At 48.2% G+C, this 26,473-nt stretch overlaps 1 protein-coding gene and 1 pseudogene across 1 annotated transcript in view; both read right to left on the reverse strand.

The window, feature by feature from the left end:
• The window catches only part of LAMB1 (laminin subunit beta 1), a 67,470-nt gene that overhangs the window by 18,530 nt on the left and 22,467 nt on the right, over positions 1–26,473 (reverse strand). The window contains exons 13-24 of the mRNA XM_059397047.1: positions 25,197–25,276; positions 16,339–16,474; positions 14,946–15,104; positions 13,976–14,103; positions 13,620–13,743; positions 12,951–13,155; positions 9,971–10,114; positions 9,532–9,763; positions 6,306–6,469; positions 5,459–5,683; positions 4,029–4,243; positions 3,298–3,394 (exon numbers count right to left, since the gene is read on the reverse strand). Coding sequence (XP_059253030.1) covers positions 3,298–3,394; positions 4,029–4,243; positions 5,459–5,683; positions 6,306–6,469; positions 9,532–9,763; positions 9,971–10,114; positions 12,951–13,155; positions 13,620–13,743; positions 13,976–14,103; positions 14,946–15,104; positions 16,339–16,474; positions 25,197–25,276 — 1,909 coding nt within the window. The remainder of the gene's footprint in view (positions 1–3,297; positions 3,395–4,028; positions 4,244–5,458; positions 5,684–6,305; positions 6,470–9,531; positions 9,764–9,970; positions 10,115–12,950; positions 13,156–13,619; positions 13,744–13,975; positions 14,104–14,945; positions 15,105–16,338; positions 16,475–25,196; positions 25,277–26,473) is intronic.
• On the reverse strand, positions 6,960–7,032 carry LOC132016945 (small nucleolar RNA U3; annotated as a pseudogene).

The raw sequence follows: 26,473 nt of genomic DNA on the forward strand, positions 1-26,473 counted from the left end.
TGACTTCTGGGGTGCCTGGGTGGCTCAGTCAGTTAAGCGTCTTCCTTCCGTTCAGGTCATGAGCCCTGAGTCCTGGGATCTTGAGTCCCGCATGGGGCTCCCTGCCCTGTGGGGAGTCTGCTTCTCCCTCTGCCTCTGCCCCTCCTCCTGCTTGTGCTTTCTCTCTCTCTCTCTGGCAAATAGATAAATCTTTAAAAAAGAAATGTGATTTTGCTTTAAATTATCTACCTCCTCAGCCCCACCATGTTTTTTCATTTTATTTTATTTCTGGCTTTGCTAAGATGATGTCCGTTTGGAGACAAAAGGTGGGAAGGAATGATTTCACTTGCAGAAATGAGCCACTAGGCTCATCAAACTTTCTCTATAAAAGGTGTGGATAGGAAATAGTTAGGCTTTGCAGGACACAGATTAGATACAAATGTATGGGGACAGGCAATGGGCTGGGTGCACCACAGCGGTCTTGGTTTGCCTGCCCCTGGCCTGGCCTGGCCTGGCCTGCAGGGGACACATGTGCTGTGATTAGGATCATATAAGATAAGCTTTTCATCTACTGAGAGTATTTGTGGCCCTCTAGAGAATTGAATTAAATCTGATTTCCCAAGTCATGCAGCAAATAAAGAAAAAGGTAGGTAGCTGTAAACAAATCCCAGCCTGAGAAAAGAATACAAGCGTCCTAAAAATTCATGTCTGGGCAAAGGAACGCACTTCATTTTTCCATTAAAAACAATCTGAAATGAGAAACAAGCATGATGGGCCTCTCACCTCTGCCCCACATTTCTCACTTGTGCTGGTTTGAGAGACAACTGGCCTTTTCCAACAGCCAGAGGCCCTCCATTTGCTATCTATGAATCAACAGAAAGATTCCTCGTGTGACCCTTTGACTCCAGAGGGGCACCGTGCAGAGCTCCGCGCTGAGGCTTTCTCCGGCACGTTTGCCGGTGGGTGAATGGGATTCTCTCCATCCCCGGCACAGTGGCAGGCTTGTTCAGACTTGGGACGACTGGCCAAGAGCCCCAACCCGCCTGGACAATAGGAACATTCAACAAGTCCTACGACTAAGGCTCCACTCATTTGTCTTTCTCACGACTACATTTTTTTTCCATAAGGAGGAAACTTCGCCATGACCTTAAGTCTTCCTAGAAGGGTGCTGTTTACCAAGTGGCACCAGAAAGTCTCAGTCTGGGCCATGGAAGATTTGACATTGAAGACTATTTGACAATTAATTACCTATTTTGAGAAAAGTAGGCCCATTCCCATGGTTGCATCTGATTTTGGATGACACCTGTTCTCGTCCGCGCTCACTGTCGGACCCTGTCCCCCCATTTCCATTAGTGACCACATTCCAGTCCCTGCAGAGCTCTGCTCTCCATGTGCTGCTGCATTTCTGCCCCAACCTCATCTGATCATACCAGCCCTGCCCCACTGTCATCCCATTCACCCAAGACCCAGTGGCAGCCACGACCTCCCCACGGCCAAGTCCCAACTCTCTCTCTCTCTCTGTCTCTACAACCTTTGTAGTTGAGGACATTTCTCCGGTCCACCCTGGTTGTCCAAAACATTTGGGTCCCCACAGTTTCTTACGTAACAGGCTGATCTTTCTTCTGGACACCACGAAGTAGTCAGTGGACATGGGTGCCATGGATTTCCTCTTCACAAAGTCCCTAATACATGATCCAACTTTCGACCAGAACAAGTTGATACTGTTCCTATGAGCCACAATTCCTCTGGCAGATTTAGAGCTGAACGTTTGAGGATGAAAGGGTGAGGGGTGAAGTTCTGAGCGCTCAGTGAACAATTCTCTGATTGACTAACTCCGGGGAACAGGCTTTTCATGCTCACAAAGCTGACATGGAGCGAAAGGTCAGCAAGCTTCTGCAGCCAATGCTGTTTTGCCAATGACACAGGCTGGTGGAATCAGGCTATACGTGACCCTAGAGTCATGATCTGGAGCAAGTCAAGCCCTTGGGGCATTACGAGATGGAGGAATCTTTGAGAAGAGTGATTAGAGCCCCTGAGAAACCCGATTTTGAACAGGATGTTACTTGTGGGAAATGGGGGAACAGACGTCCCACTGTTATGCCACAGACCTTCTCGTGGAAATGAGAAAACCAGATCCCACAAAGAACCAACATTGAGACTAGTGACTGATGAAGGAAGGAGGACCTGTGGAACAAACCTTAACCTGAGATGTTGGTATAAACCTTCTAGCTAAGCGTCCACTGAAACAAGAGATCATATGCCCGGCATTCAGTGCTTGTCCACTCAAGTTTGCCCTACTGTTCAGGAACAGATGGGGGACTGAAGGAACGCATATTGTCTCTGTGTCTGACCTTTGATAGGAGATGCCCAGCGGACCACTAGCTGGGAAGATCTGTATTATTTCTTGCCACAGCTGTCCCCCAAAAAGAAAAAGATCACTTTTTATTTAGAGTCCAATGGGGACCTACAATTTCAGATATGCCCCAAGGAAAATATATCAAAGAACGGTTAAAAAACTACAAAGGTTGCTATCCATACTTACAATTTTGAAACGTAGGGAGGAAAACCCAAGCAGGAAAGAAAGACTAGGAAACCAGAGTAGAAACAGTCAATGGAAATCCTCCCTGCAAAGGCCTTTGCTTTAAGATCTGAAAAAATATCTGGCAAGTCACAACCAAAATTACAACAGCATGGAAAATTAAGCAACCCTTATGATCCACATGATTTTAACAAGTTTTTGTTCCGCAGAAAATGTCAAGTTTTCCCTCATACTCCTGTCGTGTCACAAGCCTAAGGGAGAATCTGGCTTTTATTCCCATTTACAGACTTGGAGCTCCTGTCTCCTCCTCCTTTGCCAGGCAGAGCGCTGCTAGGGTGTGGCCCTCCGGTTGCCATCGTGGGGACCGCTCGCTGATCACTGTCCACACCGGAACCAAACCAAATGGGCTGACCAGAAGCGCCATTTAACTCTGCGTGTGCTGAGAAGGAAGCCACTGGCCCCAAGACCCTGTTCACAGGGGTGGAGAAATCAGTCTGCGGAACTCAGTCGTTAAGGTGAGCCCCTCTGGGTCAGAAGTGTGTCAGAAAGCCACTGTGTGTGTCTCCAGGGTGCGTGCAAGCCCCTGTGCGGGCGCAGACTCCCCTGCCTGGGGACGGAGCAGGAAGTCAGCAGGTCCCCCTTCACCACCTGCCCTTCCATGGGGCTGGATGTCACGGAACCCACAAATCCATTCCTGGGTACCAAAAAGCTGCGGCACGTGCCTGCAGCCCCCGGCCCAATCAGCGTCCTCCTGAGGACAGCCCCGCTCCCGGCCTCACCTCGGCACTCCACGTTGGGGTCTCCCCAGAAGAGCTCCTGGCACTCGCTGCAGGTGCGGCCTCCGAAGCCGGGCATACACTGACACTGCCCCGTGAACTGCGGCCAGAGAACACAGCTCAGTCAGTCGGGCCGGTGGCCGCCGGGCAATCCACGGTTGCCGTCTCGGTGGCCGGCTGGGACAAGCATGACTCAACTGCCCCAGAAGCCCCCTCCGACTCTGACCTCTCCCCTAACCCCCAGCACTGGGGGACCAGAGCACAGTTTGCTCTATTTCCAGAGTCCTTCACACGCCGCTAGTGAGCCTAGGCCACCTGCGACCCATCTGGCGTGGGGAGCACGTCACTGTCAGGGTGTCAGGAAGCGACAGCACAACTTACATGGCCCAGTATGGCCACGTGCTTCCTTTCAGGCTGTATGGCTAGGTGAAGAGTCTGGACCAGCAGCCAGGTAGTAATGCAAACAGTGCACACCTGTCTATCCTGACGGACATCCTGACGGACATCCTGATGGGGACACCCCACAGCACGGGGCAGCCCGACGAGCCACCTCAGGAAGGCTGATTGCCAGTCTGTGCTGTGTTTGCCAAGCTGTGTGCCCTGACTGAGAGGCTGCGACCCCACGGAAGTCAGCGAGCCCCTTCTCTAACTGAGGCAAAGCCACCGAGGGTGCTGGCCGCCCCCAGGCTCCTAAAGGGGTGTGTCCTCTCCTTGCCCCCACCAAGGCGCCTCACCTCGTTGCAAGACGGCCCGAAGGAATGAGCAGGATCACAGCTGCACGGGTCACAGCCGGTGCCGCTGGCCAGCTGCCAGGTGTTGGGTGCACAGCGGTCACAGTTCTGCCCAACCACGTTGGGGAGACACAAGCACTGGCCCGTGGCTTTGTCGCATTGGCAGTCAGAGCCGTTGCAGTGCTGCTGCACCGTCCCCAAGTAATTGCAGACACACTCTGAAAGCAAATGGTAAGATCCGATTCACTTAGCCTCAACACGGTCAGAAAATCCGTGACACACACAGATGATACGAGAGGTAGCTACGTCCTCATGGCTAAGATCTTCCCTCCCAGGTTTTGGCCTAGAAATGCAAACAAGAGAGGAAGGAATGGGGGCGCCTGGGGGGCTGTCAGCTAAGTGTCTGCCTTTGGCTCAGGTCATGATCTCGGGGTCCTGGGATCCAGCCCGTCATCGGGCTCCCTGTTCTGCCAGTAATCTGCCTCTCCCTCTGCCTGCTACTTCCCCTGTTTGTGCTCTGCCTGTCAAATAAGTAAAATATATCTTAGGGGGAAAAAAAAGAGGGAAAGGAAAGGAGGGGAGTACAAAAAAAGAAACCCCAAGAAACCAAAAAACAAAAATAAAAACAAAACTCAAACCCACCAAAAAAACCAAAACCACAAACCAAAAACAAACAAACAGAACAAAACCCCACTAAAACGCTGTTCTTCAGTTCTTACGATGTAGACAGTTCTGACAGTTCCCAGGCAGACGGACGCAAGGACACACTTGGCCTAGCAGCATTTCCGAAATAGTTCATCAGCTGCTGGCAAATCGTGTTAAAACTGAGAACTTGACTGGAAATGACACACACGAAAAAATGTATGCTGTGGGACTTCAGCTCTGAGGACTTCAAACCCTCAGCAGGGAGCAGCGGTGACGAATGTGTCAGACAAAGCAGGTAGAGGCCCTGCGAGTGGGTTACGGAATCCCGTCCTGCCACTCCTCCGCATTCCACACGTGTCTATACCAACAGTGGGGCCTGAGGGGGCAGCAGCCTTGGGAGGAGAGGCAGGGTGATCTGATAAGACAGAAAGGAGGAGTTCTGGAAGAGACACCACGGAGATGCTCCTTCCTTCTTCCCCTTAGGCGGGAAGGCTCTGTCCACCAACGGCAGGAGGACGGGGCTGGCCGGAGTGAGTACTTAGGACCTCTATCGTGTGCCTCCTTCAGGCACTGAGCCTTATCTTGGGACTTGAATTCCTACCAGAAAATGAAGATGTAACCAAAAAAAAAAGGGGGGGGGGAGGTCAATCATATCTTCCTTTTGTCAGAGAAAAAGCTTGACAGGTGTTTTCCCAGACAAAACAGACACCTGAAGATGAACGTCTCCCCCATAGTGAAGAAGGTGGTGGAAATCTCTGGAAAGGAGGGCAAACGGAAGCTGAGCTTACTGCGACAGTCCTGCCGGAGGGCATCCCCGTAGTACCCGGACCGGCAGAGCTGGCACTGCTCCCCCTCCGTGTGGTACAGGCACCTGAGGCACCTCCCCGTCTCCTTGTCGCAGGCTTCCGGGACCGTCGTGTCGATGTTGTGGTGACACTGGCAGGGCTGACAGGAGCCCCCCATATCCGAGGGATTGCCAAAGAAGCCCGGGGCACAGTCGTCACACCTGGAGCCTAGGGACCGAGCACAAGCCATTCAGCCTGCTGACACACACATCCGGTCCCCCCGACATTCCTGGCGACAGCGCCGACGCAGGTCCTCACCAAGCCTGGGGTGACCGCGTCATTAGCGGGGAAGGAGGGCTTGGAATCTGTGCCAGTACTTCTGAGCCGTGGATAGGCATCGCTAATACCAGAATCCGTGGGTCAAAGAGGAAGTTAAAGGGAGAGCTCACAAGTACGTGGCCTCCTTAAGTGCTGGCAGACTCAAGGAGAACATATCGAGTTCGGCCAGTTCGGCCATCTGGGGGGACGGGCTCTGGTCGCCCTCTGCCCACCACGTGGCCAGATCACCCCGCTGAGCCTCTCCCACCAGGAGCTGGATAAGGGGATCCACTCACGGATTCAAGTGAGCTTGCCGTCCTGCTCTTAGAGCAGCGTCATGGACTCAAGAATTTCCTCTACTCCACACGCCAAACGGGGAAAGGAGCACCTTTGGTATGTCATGTTCCCTTCAGCTTTAATTAAGGATTGTAAACATGACACCACATTGTCTCCCTTTTCATCTTTGTCCTTCTTGGTCAACTAGAACTCAGAAAGACACAGCCTTTCCTCCGGGAGTCCGGACCCTACTTACCAATGTACCCAGGGTCACAGACACAAGCCAGCTGTAAAGTCACAGGGTCCTGATAGCAGCTGCTGGCAAACTGGCGTCCACTCTCGGGACCGTCTGGGCAAGGGCAAGGGCGGCAGTGATCTCCCGACCCGATGATGGGATCGCCATAGTACCCAGCCAAGCACCTGCGTCAGTCCCAGAGGAGAGAGGGCCATGAACCACCATTGTAAGAAACGAGTTGCAGGAAAGAGTCTCAGAAACCGTGTTCTCTGCTTGGGGACCTTCCCTCCCCATTCCTCATGTTTCCACTTGGAAGATTTTCCAAGGTTCTCTTTGGAAATTTTCCAAGGTTTCCATTGGTTCTCCAATGCCAGCTCCAATCAGAACCCCTTGGAGGGCTCGTTAGAACAGGTCACCACGTTCATCCCTTCATTTCTGACTTAGTCGGTCCTGCGTGATGCTGATGCTGCTGGTCTGGGGATCACGTGAGCCGGCGCGCTGTGTTAGGAACCTCACTCCCTCCTCCCCAAGCAGCAGAGGTACCTCTCCTCCCGTGCATCCTGTTGTCCTCTCGGCTGCCTGCCTGCCCTGACTCACATTACAGAGTCTGGGGAAGGAGGTGGGGGCTGCCAGGGGGGTGCTGGAAGGCATGTGTGGTTGTGTCTGTCTGCCCACACCGGTACACTACAACTTCAGAGAAACTTCTCTAGTAACAAACTATAGAAATGATCCCTGAAAGTATAGTCTTGTCTGCCCACACCGGGAAGGGGTGACGAGTGAGCAAGCCCACGGTGGCCTGTTCCGCGTTCTAGCCTTTACCAGCAGCCAAGCTGACAAGGGTGCTCTCCAGCTGTAGGACTCCTGTGTCTATCTGTTAGGGGCGTTTAAACTAGGAGAGGCACGAGGGACGTCATTTATCAGCCCCCACCTCCTCCCCTCACGGATCAGGGATCCACGGAGGTTCAATGGCTCACAAGGCTTTACACAGCAGATAGCAATGAGCCAAGCTCTGAATCCAGCCTCCTGAATTGTAGCAAGGAATTCTATGTGATGCTGCTCTTTAACACGACTAATTCGCTTGCTTTTCCTCCCTGTAACAAAGGGGGAAGGGGCTTGGAGACCATCAGATCCAACCTAGTTATTCTACCAGCAGACGGCTGGACACTCGGAGAGGTGAGCTAACTTGCCCAGGGCTTTGCAACAGGCTAGGAGCAGAACTGAACCTAAGCTCTGATTTTCAATTCATTTTGTTTTTCATGGTTTTTATTATTTGGGTATTTTTTTGGTGGGGAGGGGTATTTTTGCTTTTTTTCTTTTGAAATGGGTAATTTTTTTTTTTAAATGGGGTACGGGAGGGAGATGAAGAAATAGAAGGGAAACTGTTCAGAGGAAATTAACCTTCTACTTAATCAGACACAGACAGGACACAAGAACATGTTTTCCAGTTATGGGCTGGGAAAGTCAGCAGAGATGAAGTAATTTGGTCCAACGGGCTCTGAGAAAGTTTTCTAGGGGGCCTTTCTAGGTGAAATAAATCCAGATACCTCATGACAAGAAACTGAGTTTTCATTTCCTGCCTCTCCCTCCTCTTCCCCCCTTGAGAATGAGCTGAGCCTAGAGCGGCTGCTCAAATTCACAGGACTGCAACTCCGATCGTCTTGGAATGAAGAAAAGAGTGATGAGAAGTTGGCTCACAGAATCCCAGATATTTTAATAAAGCTTTGTCATCCCCACGTAGGGCTTTCACATTTTTCCTATGAGAAACAAAGTGCTTTACAAAGAAAACCTAACACCATCACAAATATCGAGCCAGCTCTCCTCACGGGGGGGATGCTCGTCTTGCCACATTGCTCCCTACCCCCCCCCACGCTCCGCCCCACCCCTGGATTTCACAGCTGCCCAGTGGACGACCACCTGGGTTCCCTCCCTCACCCTCCTGTTCTTTCTAATCTGATTTTCTCATCTGTCTCTTTTGAACTTACCCTACACTTCCCAAAGAACAATAACGAAAATCTTAATGCAGAAAACAAGAGATGACATCAATATGTTAATTTCTTCCTTTCAAGTCTCGTATAACTGTTTCCTTATTATCTTCTTAAATGGCGATTTCTTGGTGGAAAGGAATAATTTTTATTCAAAGGAGTAGTTACTGGAACCTCCACATTCTTTTTTTTTTTTTTAAGATTTATTTTTTTTGAGAAAGAGGGAGAGCAAGCATACAGAGGGAGAGGCAGAAGCAGACTCCCCCACTGAGCCCAGAGCCCGATGCTCCCAGGACCCTGAGATTACAACCTGAGCTGAAGGCAGACGCCTACCCGACTGAGCCACCCAGGAGACCCCAGAACCTCCAGATTCTTGAACAGCACTCCAGCACAGAGTTGAAAACCCCATATTTGCTTCCATGCACATCACCCCAACATAAGGTAATCATATATTCAATTTCCACTGGCAATTTCTCTTTCATCTGATGAACAATTTTTGCACTGAGGCATTTGCTGACATTTTAAAAACAAAAGTCCCAGATAGAGTGGACGGATGTTAATTGAGGTGAAAGGTGAGGACCATCACTCCAAAAAAAAATCAGTTTTTGTCGCAGATCTGTCTTTCATCGGTAATGAACAGTGTAAGTCAGCATGTAATTTCATCACGTGGATTGTTAGCTACTGAGCTTGACCGTAATGTTATTTGGGGGCACATTCTAGGTTCTCTTTTGCTCTATCTAGTGCAGTGTGCTCTATATCCATAATAATTATTCAATTAACCTGCTAACTGGAGAACAGGTCTCCTTTCTCACATTTTATGTGCCCTCCTGGAAGCTGGAGCAGCATTAAAGTGTCTCAAAAAACAAAGTGGTGTGAAATGCCTAATTCTGTTTGGATCTGGTTTCTACTTTGACCCAAAGGAGGCGTTCACACTTCAGAACGCTTATCCTCGGCGAGAATCTGCTGAGACCGAGGACTTCTGTCCTGATCTAGGCTGACCTCCAGGATGGCGCTCCAAGAGGGGGCAGCTCATGTTTGTTCTCCGCCATACCCCCAGCACCAACACGGCACTTGGCACAAAGAAGGTATCAACTAAAGGCATGCTGGAGAAAGGAATGAGCTCCTAGGAAATACGGAGGCGATCAGAAATGAACAAACCTTCTGGAATGTGGCAGAGATTCTTCCTGGCATTTGTCTAAGATGCTGTTGGCTTCGCCCCCAAACCGTCTCCTCCTTTTTGCTTTCGAGCGGCCGCGAGCACGTACCTTTCACAGTTGTGCCCCGTGGTGTAGTCCTGGCAGCCCAGGCAGGCCCCCGTCGCCGCGTCGCAGTCCTCGGTGTGGCCGTTACACCGGCAGGGCTGGCAGCTTGGGAAGCCCCAATACCCGGGCAGGCACCGGTCACACTGCCGAGCGTACACGCCCTGGAAACACTGGCACTGGCCGGTGACGGGGTGGCAGAAGGCGTGGACGGATCCTTGCAGGTGGCACTCACAAGCTGAAGAAAGAGGCAACCGTGGAACCGCCTTGAGAAACTCCTTTGGTGCAAACGCGCCCCGGAGAGAAGCACCCTGCTGCCCGGATCAGGAGGCCTAGGGCTCGGGCAATCATCTGTGGGGCGACATCCCACCTCCCGAAGCCACGGAACCCACAGGTGTTTCTCATATTCACTCCAGTGAACACGTGATGGTTCTGATTAACCTACGTTTGCAGCCACTGGGGCCAAAGCCAAAGGTGCCAGGAGCGCATCTGTCACAGGTTCTTCCAACCACGTTCGGCCGGCACTGGCACTGGCCTCCGTTGGGGTCGCAGACGGAACTCAATGAGCCCTGGGGGTCGCATTCACAAGCTGCAGGGAGAGAGAAGCCAGAACTCGTGACACGGAGCAGCCGATCCCGGGAGAGAATGGAGCACAGGGAGTCACATGGGCTCTGAACCAGACTGCCCCTTTCCTGGGACTTGCTTGGATCGTCCCTCTTTACTGCCTTGGCTCATTCAGAATTCCTGCTTAAAATAATGTTATCCCCACAGAGAAAGGGGGAAAATGTTCCATGCTCATGGATTGGAAGAACAAATATTGTTAAAGTGTCTGTGCTGCCCAGAGCAATCTACACATTCAATGCAATCCCTATCAAAATACCATCGACATTTTTCACAGAGCTGGAACAAATAATCCTAAAATTTGTATGGAACCAGAAAAGATCCCGAATAGTCAAAGGATTGTTGAAAAAGAAAACCAAAGCTGATGGCATCACAATTCTGGACTTCAAGCTCTATTACAAAGCTGTAGTCATCAAGACAGTATGGTACTAGCATAAAAACAGACACATAGATCAATGGAACAGAATAGAGAGCCCAGAAATAGACCCTCAACACTATGGTCAACTAATCTTTAACAAAGCAGAAAAGAATGCCCAATAGAAAAAAGACAGTCTCTTCAACAAATGGTGTTGGGAGAATTGGACAGCCACATGCAGAAAAATGAAACTGGACCATTTCCTTATACCACACATGACACACGAAAATAGACTCAAAATGGTGAAAGACCTAAATGTGATACAGGAATCCATCAAAATCCTAGAGGAGAACATAGGCAGCAAACTCTGTGACCTCTGCCACAGCAAATTCTTGCTAGACAGGTCTCCAAAGGCAAAGGAAGCAAGAGCAAAAATGAACTGTTGGAATTTCATCAAGATAAAAAGCTTCTGCACATCAAAGGAACCAGTTAACAAAACCAAAAGACAATGGACTGAACGGGAGAAGATATTTCCAAATGACATATCAGATAAATGGCTAGTATCCAAAATCTAAAAAGAACTTATCAAACTCAACACCCAAAGAACAAATAATTCAATCAAGAAATGGGCAGAGGACATGAACAGACATTTCTGCAAAGAAGACATTCAGATGGCCAACAAACTCATGAAAAAGTGCTCCACATCACTCAGCGTCAGGGAAATACAAATCAAAACCACAATGAGATATCACCTCACACCAGTCAGAATGGCTAAAATTAACAAGCCAGGAAACAACAGATGTTGATAAGGATACGGAGAAAGGGGAACCCTCCTACACTCTTGGTGGGAATGCAAGCTGGTATAGCCACCCTGGAAAACATCATGGAGGTTCCTCAAAGAGTTGAAAATAGAACTGCCCTATGACCCAGCAATTGCACTACTGGGTATTTACCCTAAAGATACAAATGTAGTGATCCAAAGGGGCATGTGCACCCAATGTTTATAGCAGCAATGTCCACAAGAGCCAAACTATGGAAAGAGCCCAGATGTCCACCAACAGATGAAAGGATAAAGATGTGGTATATATACACAAAATAGAATACTATGCAGCCATCAAAAAAATGAAATCTTCCATTTGCAATGATATGGAGGGAACTAGAGGGTATTATGCTGAGCGAAATAATCAGAGAAAGACAATTATCACTTGATCTCACTGATATTTGTAATTTAAAAAACAAAACAGAGGATCATAGAAGGAGAGAGAAAAAAAATAAAACAAGACAAAACCAGAAATGGAGATTAATTATAAGAGACTCTTAAGAATAGGAAACAAGGGAGGGGGGTAGGGAGAGGAGGGTGGGGTTATGGACACTGGGGAAGGTATGTGCTATGGTGAGTGCTGTGAAGTGTGTAAACCTGGTGATTCACAATTCTGTACCCCTGGGGCTAATAATACATTATATGTTAATTAAAAAAATTAAAAAATACTTTTCATACAATGACTTATAAATAAAATCTGTACCATTAAAAAGACAATATGCAAAAAAAAGAATAGGAAACAAACTGAGGGTTGTTGGAGGGGAGGGGTTTGGGGGGGGGGGGTTACTGGGTGATGGACATTAAGGAGGGCATGTGATAAAATGAGCACTGGGTAGAAGACTGATGAATCACAGACCTACCTCTGAAACCAATTATATGCTAATTAATCGAATTTAAATCTAATAAATAAATAAATAAATAAATAAATAAATAGCATCCCTATGATGGGTGGGGAGGAAGCAACAGGAGATGGGAGTTGGCAGATTAAAGCAGCTTCTCTCCAAAGGAGGTCATTAAGATTTTCTACCCTTGCCTTCAAAGTTCAATTTGCACAGGACCTTAGACAAAAGCCCAGGGACATTTGGGAGGCGTCTGATCTTTCAATGAGAAAAGCAAACTTCAGTTTTTGCTGATGCTCCCGGATTCTATCCCAACTCCCCACCTTCCTGGCTTTGCCCCTAGTCCCTGTTGTGATTGCATTTTAAAAAGTTTTTCTTATTTAAATTCAATGTACTTAACACATACTGTATTATTAGTTTCAGAGGTAGGGGTCAGTGATTCATCAGTCTCATAAAACACCCAGTGCTCCTCACATCACGTGCCCTCCTTAATGCCCATCACCCAATTACCCCATTCTCCCACCCCCCACCCCTCCAGCAACCCTCTGTTTCCTACAGTTAGGAGTCTCTTATGGTTTGCCACCCTCCCTGGTTCCATCTTATTTTTCCTTTCCTTCCCCTATGTGACTACATTTTCAATGGTGCTCTATCACTAAAATATTCTTTAAAAACGAAAAAGGCAAACTGTGGTCACCACCGGTCTTGCACAGAGCTACAGGGCACGCCTTCCCGCGTACCTCGTGATGCCAAGTACTCTTGGCCCCAAGAAAGGAGGGTCGGAAAAACCTACCCAGGCCCGTCTGGTGTAACAGGGCAGAAATGCTGAAGATTATGTTTCTGCATACGTCGGTCATTGGTGTTTTCACAACGCTTCTGCTGTTCTCCAGACATCTGTATCTCTGAAAGGTTTCCCAGGCGCTGTTGGTGACCAGCCCATCCCCTGAGCCTCCCACGGTGAAGATGTCCAGTGATTTACAGAACGGCATGAGAACGAGCTGTGAAGGATCAAGAACAGCAAAGAGCTCTTATGGGGGGGGGGGGGCGGCGCGGGGTGCTGTGTCGTCAACTACAGCAAGTCAATGCATCAAAGCCCCAAGTGCTATTTTGACTCTGGGAAAGGAAAACATCAGACTCACTGAGTACAATGAAAACCTTTCCACTCTTAAATATTCTTGCCAGAAAACATTTAGATACACCTTACATCGTCTGGTGGCTTTTGGAAGACCGTTTTTAAGATTTTCTTTACTTCCACAAACAAATCGCTTGAGTAAATCCTTTCAGAAGGTAGAGTTTTTATTAAAATAAATAAGCCAAGTGGCTTTGGAGGCAAGAGAAAAATGATCGTGCCTAACTTGTCCATGTTTTACCCCCTCCATAAAACCCTCTGGAGAAGCAGATGAACACTCTCCGCCCATGCCTTCCCCCATGACCTTCACTTCAGAAATGACCTTGCACTTACAGAATCGATGAGCGTGTAAGGACTCTCCACGTCGCTATTGGAGGACGTGTACTGGGGCAGTTCCAACCTCACGGTGTAGTTTACACCCTTCTCAAAGCACACGGGGCGTGGAAGGACAACATACCTGCCCCCAAAGGAAAGGGAAAAATACCAACGCCAAGTCAACGTTTCGGTATCCAATCAACCCATCCCTCCGTCAAAGGTCTATGCAGATCACAGCAAAAGTAGAAAGGCAATGGTCCGTGTTCGGCTCCAGTTCTGAAATGCTAACAGGACGACTCGCAAGGCAAGGGACCAGAAAAAATATAATAATCTGCCCATTCATTCCATGAGCTGCAAACGAGCATCACACTGACCTCGAGCCGGGCGACAAGGACACCACCTGGTTGTCATCATCGGGAATAGTGTTACCGCATCGGCTGCTGGCTGGGATCTTTCCAGGTCGCTGCACTGTGATGACAGCTTTTTCCCAGTGGTCGGGGAGCTAGAGTAAGAGACAAGCCATCAAAGGAACATCCGCACTGGCCCGCTGCTGCCTGTGTATAAGGACCTCTCCCAACCGATCATTTGCCAAGTTTTAAATGAAAAACACTCACTTGCATTTCCCTTCTCTCTTTCTCATTTCCTCTGCTTTGGCCCCTGCTCCAGCCCTAATCTTGTCTCACTTGGACACCTAACAGCTTCCCTGCTCTCCTTGCCTTTCCCAGGGCCCTCTCTGGCCATCAGGCAACACAGCTCCAATCAGAAGGATCCCCTGCCCCAAACCCTGTAATACAGCGTCCAGGCTCATGTGTTGATCCCAGCATTCTTGCAACAGCATCTCCAACGATGCCCTTAGCCAGCCACGAGGACGCACTCCCAAAACCTTCTCCCCCTGCTCACGCCGTTCCTCACTTCCTTTGGTGTCAAAATTCCATCTCTGTTCTCAGGCTTAGAAATCATTCTTTATGGGATGTTTTGGCAGCATCTGGCGCAGCTGGGTTGGTGTAAGAGGCAGGACTGTCCGCATCTCTGCCCTTGCCTTTTCCACCTTTTATTAAAGGTGGAGCACTCGTCTGAGCCTGGGGGCTGTGCAGGCCGTGAGGTCAAGCAGAGCGTCTGACACGTTCTGCTCACCTCCTCAGGTCTCAGCAAGGCTGAGAGCCTCATGAGGGGTCACTAAAGGCTTATGAAACTGAATTTGAGAAAAATGTCCATTTTTGCTTCCCTGGGGGATAGAAAGTCAGAGAGGCTCCTCTATTCTAATGCAAACTCCGAATCTCACAAAAACTGCATCCATTGTCAGAAGAGATTTCTACCACCCCTGCTAGTCCCTGGAAGGTTTACCTGTGGTTCGTAGCGAATTATGATGTCATACTCCATGGAATATGGTATGTTGTCAATGAAAAACTCCAAATAAGCCCCTTCGGGCACTCGGACGAAGCCTGCTCCGGTCCAGGAAGGAATCCTGTCCTGGATGTACTGCCGCTCCACTATGCTGACCCCCTGAGGACAAGGGAAAATGGCTTTCCAGGAAATGTAACAGTTAAAGAAATCTGAAGTCACCCCAAGGTCAAAACTATAGTCATTCTACCTATTTTTTGCAGTCAAATTTACTTGGTAGAGGGTACAAGTTTTTGAGGCATAAAGAGGATATAGGTCACTTCTTGGTTTTCTGGTTGGGGTAGTCTTGGGACCTCGGAGACGGGACTCAAAGGCTTGGGAGACACCTTCTAGGATAGAGCCAGGAATGAGCATAAAGAAAGGAGAGAGAACGTCCCAAACACTTTGTAAGCAAGCTGAGGAGTGACGAGCTACTTCCCAGATTTTCTACAAGGCTAGTCCTGTATCTGGTAGATGTGCTCACCCCCTCACTGTGTTCATCTCAAACTCCAAGTACAACTGAAGAAACATCAGATCATCACGAGGGCTCCCTACTGAGGAGTTGATTCTGATTGTCAGGGAGACTGAAGATTGACCAATTTCAGGTAACTCGAGCACGCCTTTGAGTTTGCTCACAGATCACGGATAACCACTGTGATCAGTCACCTCCAAAGACCAAGTCCTTCATTCTCTATACATATGAGTGTTTGGATCTACCCTTCGGGAAGTTTATTACCCTGCCTTCAGATCTGGTCTGGCTTTGCGACTTCTGACCAACACAACGTGAGAAAATGACCTTCCGAAACTCTGGAACCTAGGCTTTAAGAGACCTGGTGGTTTCTCTTGCCTCCTTCTTGGAAGCCAGATGCCGTGCTGTGAGGGAGCTCAGGGTGGCTACTTGGGGGGGCCTGAGGCGGGGGGCGGTATGTGGTGGAAAATGCCCAGCCTGCCTCTAGCTGCTTTGGCCACCCTGCTGACATGCTATGGGTACCTTTGAAGCCACTACATTTTGGGATGGCTGCTTACACAGCGATGGAACTCCCATCTGAGTATTTACCCTATGACATCAACAGTAACTTCGGAGCACAAGTGGAGGAGTGAAAGAATGAAAAAATAAGCACCCCCCCAAAAAAAAACCCCACTGAAAGCCTCATCAGTGAAACTTTCAAAGTCTCTTTGTGAGTTACAGATTTACCCAGCTTTAAATAGCACTGTTCTCAAAAAGGCACGGTCCCCATCCTGTCAAGAGCTATAAAAATGCTTTGTAAATGGAATCTTTAAAACACTTGCATACGCTATGACTGCCCCCTCCCACCGAACCCAGCTTCTCCCATCTGCCCGGCACCCCCCTACTTACAGGCCCAAAGTTGGCTTCTTCTGCTTCGTAGATGTAGTGATCCAAGGTGGTGAAGTAGTACCCAGACTCCATCTCATTGCACTGGCGCCCGATGACGTGGGGGCGGCACGCGCACTGGCCTGACTCTGCCGAGCAGCTGGGTGGGGGGAGGGACAGCAAAGCAAGTCAGCGGGGCCACCAGGCTTGAGTGAAGCCACCTGACACAGTTCTGCATTTTCTCCTAAACATCAAATGGCTGAAATATGCATGTAGGGTTTTCTTATTTTTTCACCAAAACAAATACATGGGGAAAAAAAAAAAAAAAACAAAAACAACTCCTGCCTATGACTTAATTGCAAAGTCTACAGCTGAAAGCTCCCCGTGACCTGGTCTTTTCAGTTTTGTCTTGCTGGTCTTTCTTCACTATGCTCCATCCCCGCCATACTGAGGTTTTTCTGTGGATGCCGCCTACGTTCTTGCTTTGCTCTTTTATATCTTTTGCCAGATTTCCAACTGCAATCTCGTTCCTGGGCCTCAGACCCAAAGACCCAACTTCTAGAAGGTCCGTGCCGACTTAGCAGTCCCTGACGTTAAAGACAGATCCCAAAGGGCAACGACCAACTGCTGCCTCTATTCTCTGCTGGGGACAGAACCCTGTCAGCCAGTAACTTGACCAAGGCAGAAGCCTTGAAGTTATTCTCTGGGATCTTTCATAGCTAAGCAGGAACCCAGTTCTGTGACTTCACAGCCCGGCCTCTAGGGCTTCTCCTCCCACGTCCCACGGGCTGTGCCGTACCTTCCTTCATTCTCATATTCACAGTAAAACCGGCTGCAGCCTCTCGTCAGTGTCCTTGTGGCTGAGGTTCCAACTTTACAACCTGGACCACCACCGTCCACACAGTGAGCTGCCCTAATGACCTTCCTAAGATGCACCAACTGCATCACTTCCTGGCCTCGAGCAGGGGCACCAGGCTTCACAGTCTGGCCCTTCTCTACCTTTCTAACTCCCCCTCTCCCCTCACTTCTCCAACTCCAACCATATGGAACGGTTATAGTTTCTCCAATGCACGCGGGGGTGGGGGGGGCTGTGGACCCTTCCCTTGGCTTATGTCATTCCTGCAGCCTTGAATACCCTTGTCCCCCATTCACTTAGCAAAGAGCCACCTGTCCTTTCAAGACTCGGCTCACAAAGAACTCCGCTGTGGCCTCTCCTGACCATCACTCTCCACCCCACAGAACGAGCCCCCTACTCTTTTGCACCACCTCCTCTGTGCAGGAGGAACATTGTGGTTACAACACGTACGACACAACCTGTCACATACTAGTTGCTCGTGGAAGCTGAGGGGTTGTGTTTCAAACCCTACTGGCCTTTCAAAGCCCAGCCCAGCATTCAGCCCTTTCGTGGAGTCGCCTTTGGTTTCTGCTACCCTCGAGTGGTGCCTTCTGAGGGCTCTGCTACTCTTTATCTGTATTGTTAAGACATTTATTGCTTTCTCTCTCGTAGTGTAACCACTGACAGACCTGCCTGACCTGCCGCTAGACAGCAAATTGCTTCAAAGTTCGGACTGTGCCTCCCTTACCTCAGTTGGGCCCTTCACACCCTCGTGGGGTCTGGCCCAGTGCACACAGCGCACTCAAACACTGACTGAACAAATAAATGCACGAAGGATACACATTCTGAATAAAAAATATTAAAAAAAAAAAAAGAAAAATAGGAGATTCATGCAAAAGGAAGAACTTTAACTAAACACATGGTTTCAGGTAATAAAGTCTTCTGGATAGACTTAACATACTCATTTTATTCTCAGCCTATGTCTCTTTTTCGGTGAGTCCAAGGTAAAACCAAATTTATGCACCCATTCTTACTTCATTCAAGTCAAGACGGGGTTTGGAATTGTTACATTAAACCCGTTCCCAGTGTTCAGATTTTTTCCTCATCCCAAAGCCCATTTGAACCAAGTCTCCAAGGCAAGTTACAACCCTTGGAAGACAGAACGCTCCAAGGTATTTTACCAATGTACCCCCCTGCCCCTCAGCCCTCCCACAGCCCCAGCCAAGTCTTCCTCCCACAGATCACGTGAAAGGCTCCTACCAAACAGGACTACGAGCGCTTCACACCCCAGAGCCAATTCCCAGAGGACACACCTTGCTGCAAGGGGCAACTAGCCCTCTTGGGGCACAGTCCACCCACCAAAGCCATTTTCCAAAGCTCAGGCATCAGACATCCCATCCTATGAGCAAAAGAAAATCCTTCTTTCCTCCCCAGCAGACGCTTCCTGAGGGAACACACGTGTACAAACAGCAACCACCGAAGAAGGAAGCAACCAGACTCTGCACACGGCAACAGCAGACAGCACGCAAGTGAAGGGGACCGTACCGACGACACGCGGACGCCCGATTCTGAATTCTGAAGGTGAGACAACTCACGAGAACCCAGTCACATGAGAGGAGCTCCCGTAACACCTGTCCTGGCCATCGCAGGCCGCTCTGTGTCCACAGCGGGAAGGATGGTCTCCGACAGGCCCGCCGCCTCCTGGACGCCTGCACCCCGAGCAAATGTGTTCCTGTGGCTTCCCCTGGCCCTGGACACCGAAGCTCCAGCCCTGCCTGTGCGCTTCCTGCCACCAAGGGGCCATTCCCCTGGCTGGCCCGCCTGTCTTCTCTGCCTCGCCTCCGTCCCCAGCTGCTTGTCACCCCTCCTGCTCACATTCCCTCAGCTCTGCTATTTGTCAGATATAAAGATCTTCTGATTTGGGCTGAGCCGTGACCTTCCCTGTCCTTTCTCCTCGATACCCACGTCTTGCTTCACGATGTCTCTGCCCTCAGCAGTGTCCTCTCGCTGTCACGGTGGCCGCTATCACGGAACAGCATGTCATGCCATGCCTGTCACTCCGGCAGCCGCCCCGCGGGCCTCTCATGCTCTTCTCCCCGCTGCCCCGTCCAGCCCGCCAGTCCAGTGCGGCTGCCGGCATTTCATCAAAACCCACAGCTGTTTCTTCTCTGCTTTTACCAAGTCGTGATGCCTCTGCCTGGTTGCCAGCAGCCTCGGCAACCCACCCTCTGAAAACCACAGCGGCGCTTTCTGCTGCCACCCTTTGCCTCCGGATGAGCCCCAGGGCTCGTCGCCGTCCCTTGCGAATACTGACCCTTGCGAATCCTGACCGAGCAAACGCTGGGCTTCCTGCTGTCAGCACGCTCACATTTTAGTCCGTTGTCCATTTTCCTCTGAATCAATCCTTCTTTGGTAACTCCATTATTTTGAAAGGATATGGGGAAAGAAAAACGAGGGGGGAAATAGTCCCTGCCCCCGAGACCTTACCCTCTAACTGGGGACATAAACGGTCAAGCAACCGAGCACGACAACAAAGCCAAACGCAGTGAGTGCCGAAACAGAGCCACCAGCAAAGTTCTCAGGCTGCCAGGGAACCACTGTTCACCTCCTTGGGTGACCCCTTGGGGGACTGAAGAGCAGTCACGGAAGCCACGCTCCCAAGGTGGCAGAAGATCGTGACAGATCTTCAGGCAGAGAGAGGACAGGAATGACAGGTGCAAAGAAAGGTCCTGGGGGACTGTGAGTGGAGCTGGTCACAGTCAGACCAGGTCTTGACCATGTGCCACACGCATTCCATCTCTGGGCCTTCACCTGTCTCCCTCTTCCCAGCTAGAAGGCCCTCTTGCCTCTCCGTCCTGCCTCCCAAACCTCTCTCAGCTTTCAAAAATGAAGCTCAAATCCTACCTCCTCCCTAGAGAGAAAAGATTACAAGTAATTACCCTTCCTGTGTTCAAGTAAAAATCCTATCACATAGAAATGGTACCCTTGACAAGTTCATAGGTTCCCCACCCTAGCCCCCATACCACCAAATTTCCCTGTAACTAGATACAGATTCCAGGTGCTGGATCCAAACGATAGAACAATGACATAAGACACAATAAGTCAGACCCTGGGGCAGGCAGAATAATGGCCCCCAAAGATGTCCCCATCCTCACCCCCCAGATCTGTGGACACGTTACTTCACATGGGACCAGGGGCTTTGCTGACGGGACTGAGGTTCAGAACCTTGAGATTATCCAGGACTGCTCAATCTAATCTCATGACTTCAAAGTAGAAAAGGCAGGCAGAGAAGTGGGGCGGACATGAGTCTTGAGGAGGATTTGACCCACTGTGGTTGGCTTTGAACATGAAAGCTATGAGTCAAGGGATGTGGGCAGCCTTTAGAAGCAGGGAAAGGCCCCTAGTTGACAGCCAGGCTCTCAGGAACCTCATCCTACAACCAAAAGAAACTGACTTCTCCGTGCACCTGGGTGACTCAGTGGGTTAAGCATCTGCTTCAGCTCAGGCCATGATCTCAGGGTGTTGGGATCGAGTCCTACATCGGGTTCCTTGCTCAGCAGGGAGCCTGCTTCTCCCTCTGCCCCTCCCCCTACTTGTGCATGTGCACATGCTCTCTTTGTCTGACAAATAAATAAAAATCTTAAAAAAAAAAAAAAGGAAGAAACTGAATTCTGCCAATTCTGCCAATGACTCCCATGAGCAGGAAAGACATTCTCCCAGAGGGCCTTCAGACAGAAACACAGCCCTGCCAACATCTTGATTTTATTCCAGTGAGACTGGCCATGTCTAACATACAGAACTGTAAGATAAGAAGCTTATGCTGTTTTAGGCCATCAGATGGAGGTAATTTACAATGTCAGCAATAAAAAACCAATACAGGCCCTATTTTTTTCTCAATGGGTGAAGGCCAAGATTATGAGGAACACAGATTTCTCATAAATGTAGAAATTAGCCATTTACTTCAAAAATTCTATTAGAAGGGAAATTCTATTTTATTTAAATAGTGATCAGTGGAGAAAATACTATATAGTTTCAACTTTTCTCTATCACTAAGACAATGGTACAAAAAAAGGGAAAAAAAAAAATCATTCCTGAGAACCACACCCTGGCCAAACACTGGTATCTCTTCTCTAATTCTGATCACAAATAAACACTGGTTCCACACCGATCAGCAGTCCGTGTCATCTGTTTTGCCAGGACAGCTTCCCTCCCAAGCCTACAGCTAAGTAGAATACCTTCATAAATGTGTTCTATGCATCTCTCTCTATCCAGTCATCTCAGGAATTAACAACGGGTGAGATACCATTACCATTCAATGCACTGATGAAAATACGGAGTAACTTCTGCTCTGGTTCCCAAGTATAATAAATTTCAATTATTGAGCACCTACAAGGCCACATTGCTGAGCACAAACAGAAATGCAAAAACAAGTAAGACACAATCCCTGTCCAGAGACCTTTTAAGAGACTAACAGGGATAATACAGATCAGAATGAAGTAAGTCCTATAAGAGATGCAGAAGGAAAGGGCTGTTGAAACCTCGAGGGGGTTTGGGGACTTCAGTCCAGAAAGTAGGAGCGGTGGGCTTCCAGCCAGACTCCAGAGTTCCAAATTTAATGGATGCAGTAATTTTGAAGGATGCTATAAAATTGTTTATAGTTTTCAAACATTTACGGGTATCTTGCAACCATTCTAATTAATTTATTCAAGTAGGTTACCTACTAGGCAAAGCTTCAGGAGTCTAGTATAAGTCACATTATTTAAATTAGGGCTTACTTCTCTAAAAATATTTGAAAATTCAGATTACCTGTTAACATAATAGACACGGAATTACTGAAGTCTTATTCTACAAAAAGCCATTCAGCTCATTATACAAAACGTTCTCAAACTTCTTCCACTTTACATGGTTCTGACATTAAATTATGTCTCTGGCCAAAGTACTTAAGGATGGTCTGGGATCATAGCTAGAGACTGCTACTCCCATTCGGAATGCATATTTTGTTTTTACATCGTAGATATCTTCCTCCAATTCTTTTACTTGATCAACATTTCCTCCATATCTACTATGCACACGAGGTCGAGCAAAGGAATATCATCAGGTAGAAGACATCTGGGCATGGCTGCAACAAATCAGTCATTCAGCAGGTCTCTCCTAAGTGCCCACTGAGCACCAAGCCTTCTCCTCAGGGCTTAAAGCCTTGATTAGAACCACTATTATGCTATGGGACTCCTAGAGGAGGTCCTTGTGGGGGAAAACTGAATAGGATCACTACCAAACACTGCAGAGTCACGGCACTAGAGAATTCTCTTAAGGCTCTTTCTTTTTCCCATCAGTGATGCCATTAGATTGGGCATCTCATCAGTCATGCTAGGAAGATCAAATTCCCTGTAAAATCCTCACTAAAATGTTTTACTTCACAAACCCTCTTGATTAGCACACTCTGATTTCTATAAGTTCTTGCAGGAGACACGAGGGACAGCCCAGGGGCTCTGTGTGGGCGGATCTGAAGACAGGAAGCACGTGCGGAATAGGGAAACCGAGGAAGGGGTGTGAGGAACAGAATCCACTTATAGTAAAGGTACGTATGACACTCCTGAGCTCACGACATGAGAACCGTGCATGCCCCTTTCATCTACTCAAGGATTTTAGGAACGATGCCAGTTTTGCATCCAGCAAGCAATGACTGAAGGAAGCAGCAGGTGCTCGGGAGCCATGAAGGAAATAAGGAGAGGGGACTGCAGAAGCAGACAGCAGCTTGTCTTCCCTGCTTTTATGGAATCGTCCTGGATTCCTCCCCTCTGAAGGTTTTCTAAGAACAGAAATTCACCCTGGAGTTTCAGATCTACACGCTGTCCTGAGTACCACAGCATCCGGAATGGAACAAACCCAAATACGGAGGCCAGAGAAGAATGTTCTTGCTGCCTAAATTCCTGTTCCTTCCCAGCAGACTGCTACGGTGTTGGGAAATAATCTTGGGAGAGTCGGGCTTCTTAGTACATGGATCCTGCTTGATGAATTCAGCTTGCTGTCTCAGGGGAGAGTCAGGCCACAAGGAAACATCTGCCCATCCCCTCAGCAGTCACTTACCCTCTCTACCAGATGTTCGCAGTCTGACCCCGTTACAGAGACCCAAAGGCTCTTTGACTCAGGGGTGGTTAATTACACGCCCACAAACCTAAAGTCTTTGCCAAATGTGTATCGGGATTGATCTCTGGTAGAGCCTCACGTCTCATCTCTTCAAGGGACACCAACGTGTTTCAATAATGAAAAACGATTACATGCAATTTTCACCAATAGACTTGGAAGTTGAAAAGGAAAATAAAAACCAGAAAGAAGAAGAAAATGAAAAGATTCTTAATGCAAATCAAAATGGGAGTTCATTTTCCAACTTTTTTTTTTAAAGATTTACTTATATATTTATTTGAGAGAGAGAGAAAGAGAGAGAGAGCGTGTGCATGATCGGGGGTAGGGGAGAGAAGAGGGAGAAGCAGTCTCCCCACTGAGCAGGTAGTCTGAAGTGGGGCTCGATCCCAGGACCCCAGGATCATGATCTGAGCTGAAGGCAGATACCTAACCAACTGAGCCACCCAGGTTCCCCTCTTATTTTTGTATTTTTTATTTTTTAAGTAATTTATTTCTTTGAGTAGACTCCACCCAGCCTGGGGCTCAGACCCATGACCCTGAGATCAAGAGTCAGGCACTCCACTGACTGAGCCAGCCAGGCGCCCCTCACTTTCCATCTTTGAGATTGGTGAGAAACACAAGTTTACCAACCGCTGGTGGGGTCGGAAAGGAAGGTGCTTTGGTAACCAGGTGGTAGGAAAATAAACTAACACCATCTGTCCGGAGAATAATCTGGAAACCTCTATAAAAATCAAAAGTTTTATATTTTGACTCAGCGATTCCATCCTGGGAGCCTCATCTACAGGAAAAATAGGAAATAAATTGTGGCACTTCCACACGATGGGATATCAAAAAAAAAAAAAAAAACAAAAAGAGAGAGAGCGAGAGGTCGACGAACACATGCCATTAAAAAGAAAAGGGCCCGTGAATACACGTTGACATGAAAATGGATCCCGGCTAAGAAAGCAAGCCGCAGAATAGTGTGCATACAGGGAGGACTTTGTGTTTCCAAAATTGCCAGTAAAGTCAAGTGGGAAATCATGGGCTTTTTTGTGTTTGTACTTGTCTGTTATTTTTTTTTTAACCTTGTTATTTAAAAAGAGGAAAGGAATTATAATTTTCAATAGGTATTCTGAGTTCTATTATTAATTTCTAGAACTTGAGAAGCTGCTAACAGTGGCACTTATAGCCATGGATCCTGGGGGGAGAAAGGGTAGAAAGCTACCTGTCTTACCCATTGGGATTTAAAAAAAAAAATTTATTTATTTGACAGAAAGAGAGAGAGAGAGTGCACATGAGCAAGGGGAAGGGGACAGAGGGAGAAGCAGATTCCCCACTGAGCAGGGAGCCTGTTGCAGAACTAGATCCCAGGACCCTGGGATCATGACCTCAGCCCAAAGTTGACACTTAGCCATCTGAGCTAGTCAGACACCCAGGTTTTTTTTTTGTTTTGTTTTGTTTTGTTTTTTTAAATTTGACAGACAGAGAGATCACAAGTAGGCAGAGAGGCAGGCAGAGAGACAGAGGGAAGCAGACTCCCTGCTGAGCTGGGAGCCTGATGCGGGACTCGATCCCAGGACCCTGAGATCATGACCTGAGCCAAAGGCATGACTTAACCCACTGAGCCACCCAGGCACCCCAGAATTTTTTTTTTTAAATGGGCATACATTGTTTCCATAATTTAAAAAATACCATAAAGTCCAACACTATTAAAAACCAAGAAACAGAAACATACTTCGAGTCTTCAAAGCAAACTCTTGGAATGACTAAATCTCTGAAAACATTAAGACCCCAGGTAAACTAAAGGTGCCTATACTTTCCACCTCTTCTGCAGAGACACTGGCTGTCATACTACTCCCAGAGATGGGGACAGCTCTCTGAGGGGACTGAGCGCAAAGAAGAGTATACATGTGGCTCCACTCACCTATTGTTTAAGGCCCCTCCAAGATCACAGTCGCAAGGTCGACATCCATCCAAGTCGTTGCTTAAGCCCCAGTGCTCTGGCTGCACAAGAGAAGATTTAAGGTCTGAAGGTCGGTTCCTGTCATTACACAACAGACTCAACAAGAAACAAGTTATGGCATGTCTTGCTCGTTCCACCGAATGCTCTTTCATGCCATGCAAGCAGAAAGCTTTCAAGAGGAATGAGCACTAGTGTTCTGAGCTAAAACCCAGGCTGCCGGTCCCTGGGGTCGTAAACACCCAACTCCAGATCAGAGCAGTTTCTGTCCCGAGCAAACAGCCATCCTCTGAGAGGAAACAGGGGCAAATATTAAAAGTACTGTAGAGAGTTTTGGCAAATATCTGGCCAGCGTTTACATTTTCCCTGAGTTCAGCCCGTCAGAAACTTCGTGAGCCAAGCTTTTGAAAGGACTATCTATGTCCAAACAGCATGAAGCAAGTATTTTCACCAGTGAAAGGTGAGGAGATCACCGAATCCTGAGTCCAGAGCAGGTGGACAGAAAAGGAAAAAGGACAGAATCTACACAAGGGAGAAGAAATCGACAAATAGGATTTCCTAACGAGCAGATAAAGGCCAGGCTTCCAGAAACTGATGTTATACATGCAAATATGCATATATACAGCTCATAAACATAATTTGAGGTCAGTGGACCACCCCCCCCCTCACAAATTATAAAGGAAATCACAAGAATGTTATAAAAGATACGGGGTAATTTCAAAATTATTCCTGTAATCACTCTACCCGGAATCACTACAGTGAACTTTGTGGAGTATTTCCTTCCAGATTTTGTTTTTCTTGCTGCCATTTTTTCCTGCACAATCAAGATACTACTCACATCCTGTGGGTGTTTTTTTTTTTTTTTTTTTTAACACCAGCATAAGCATTTCCTCATGCTATTGTCATTCACAAAGGCAACAAAATATCACACTGTACAGAAGCCCCCCAGTTTACTTCAGTATTTTCCCCACTGTTGCTTCTAAGTTTTTTTGGCTATGATTGGTATGAGATGCAATGAGTCTCTGTCCAATCTTCTGCTTATTTCATCAGGAAAGATTCCCAGAAGTGGGATTACTAGGTCAAAGGGTATGCACATTTCTACAGGCTACTGATAGCTTACTTCCAAAATGCTTTCCTTGCCAAGTACGAACCAACATGCATTTCCATCAGCAACTCGGAGGACCAGCCCCACATTATGTCCTTACAGTTAGCAACCCCATTTTAAAAAACTTGTTAATTTC

Source organism: Mustela nigripes, chromosome 4 (assembly GCF_022355385.1).
Source record: "Mustela nigripes isolate SB6536 chromosome 4, MUSNIG.SB6536, whole genome shotgun sequence".
Lineage (NCBI taxonomy): Eukaryota > Metazoa > Chordata > Mammalia > Carnivora > Mustelidae > Mustela > Mustela nigripes.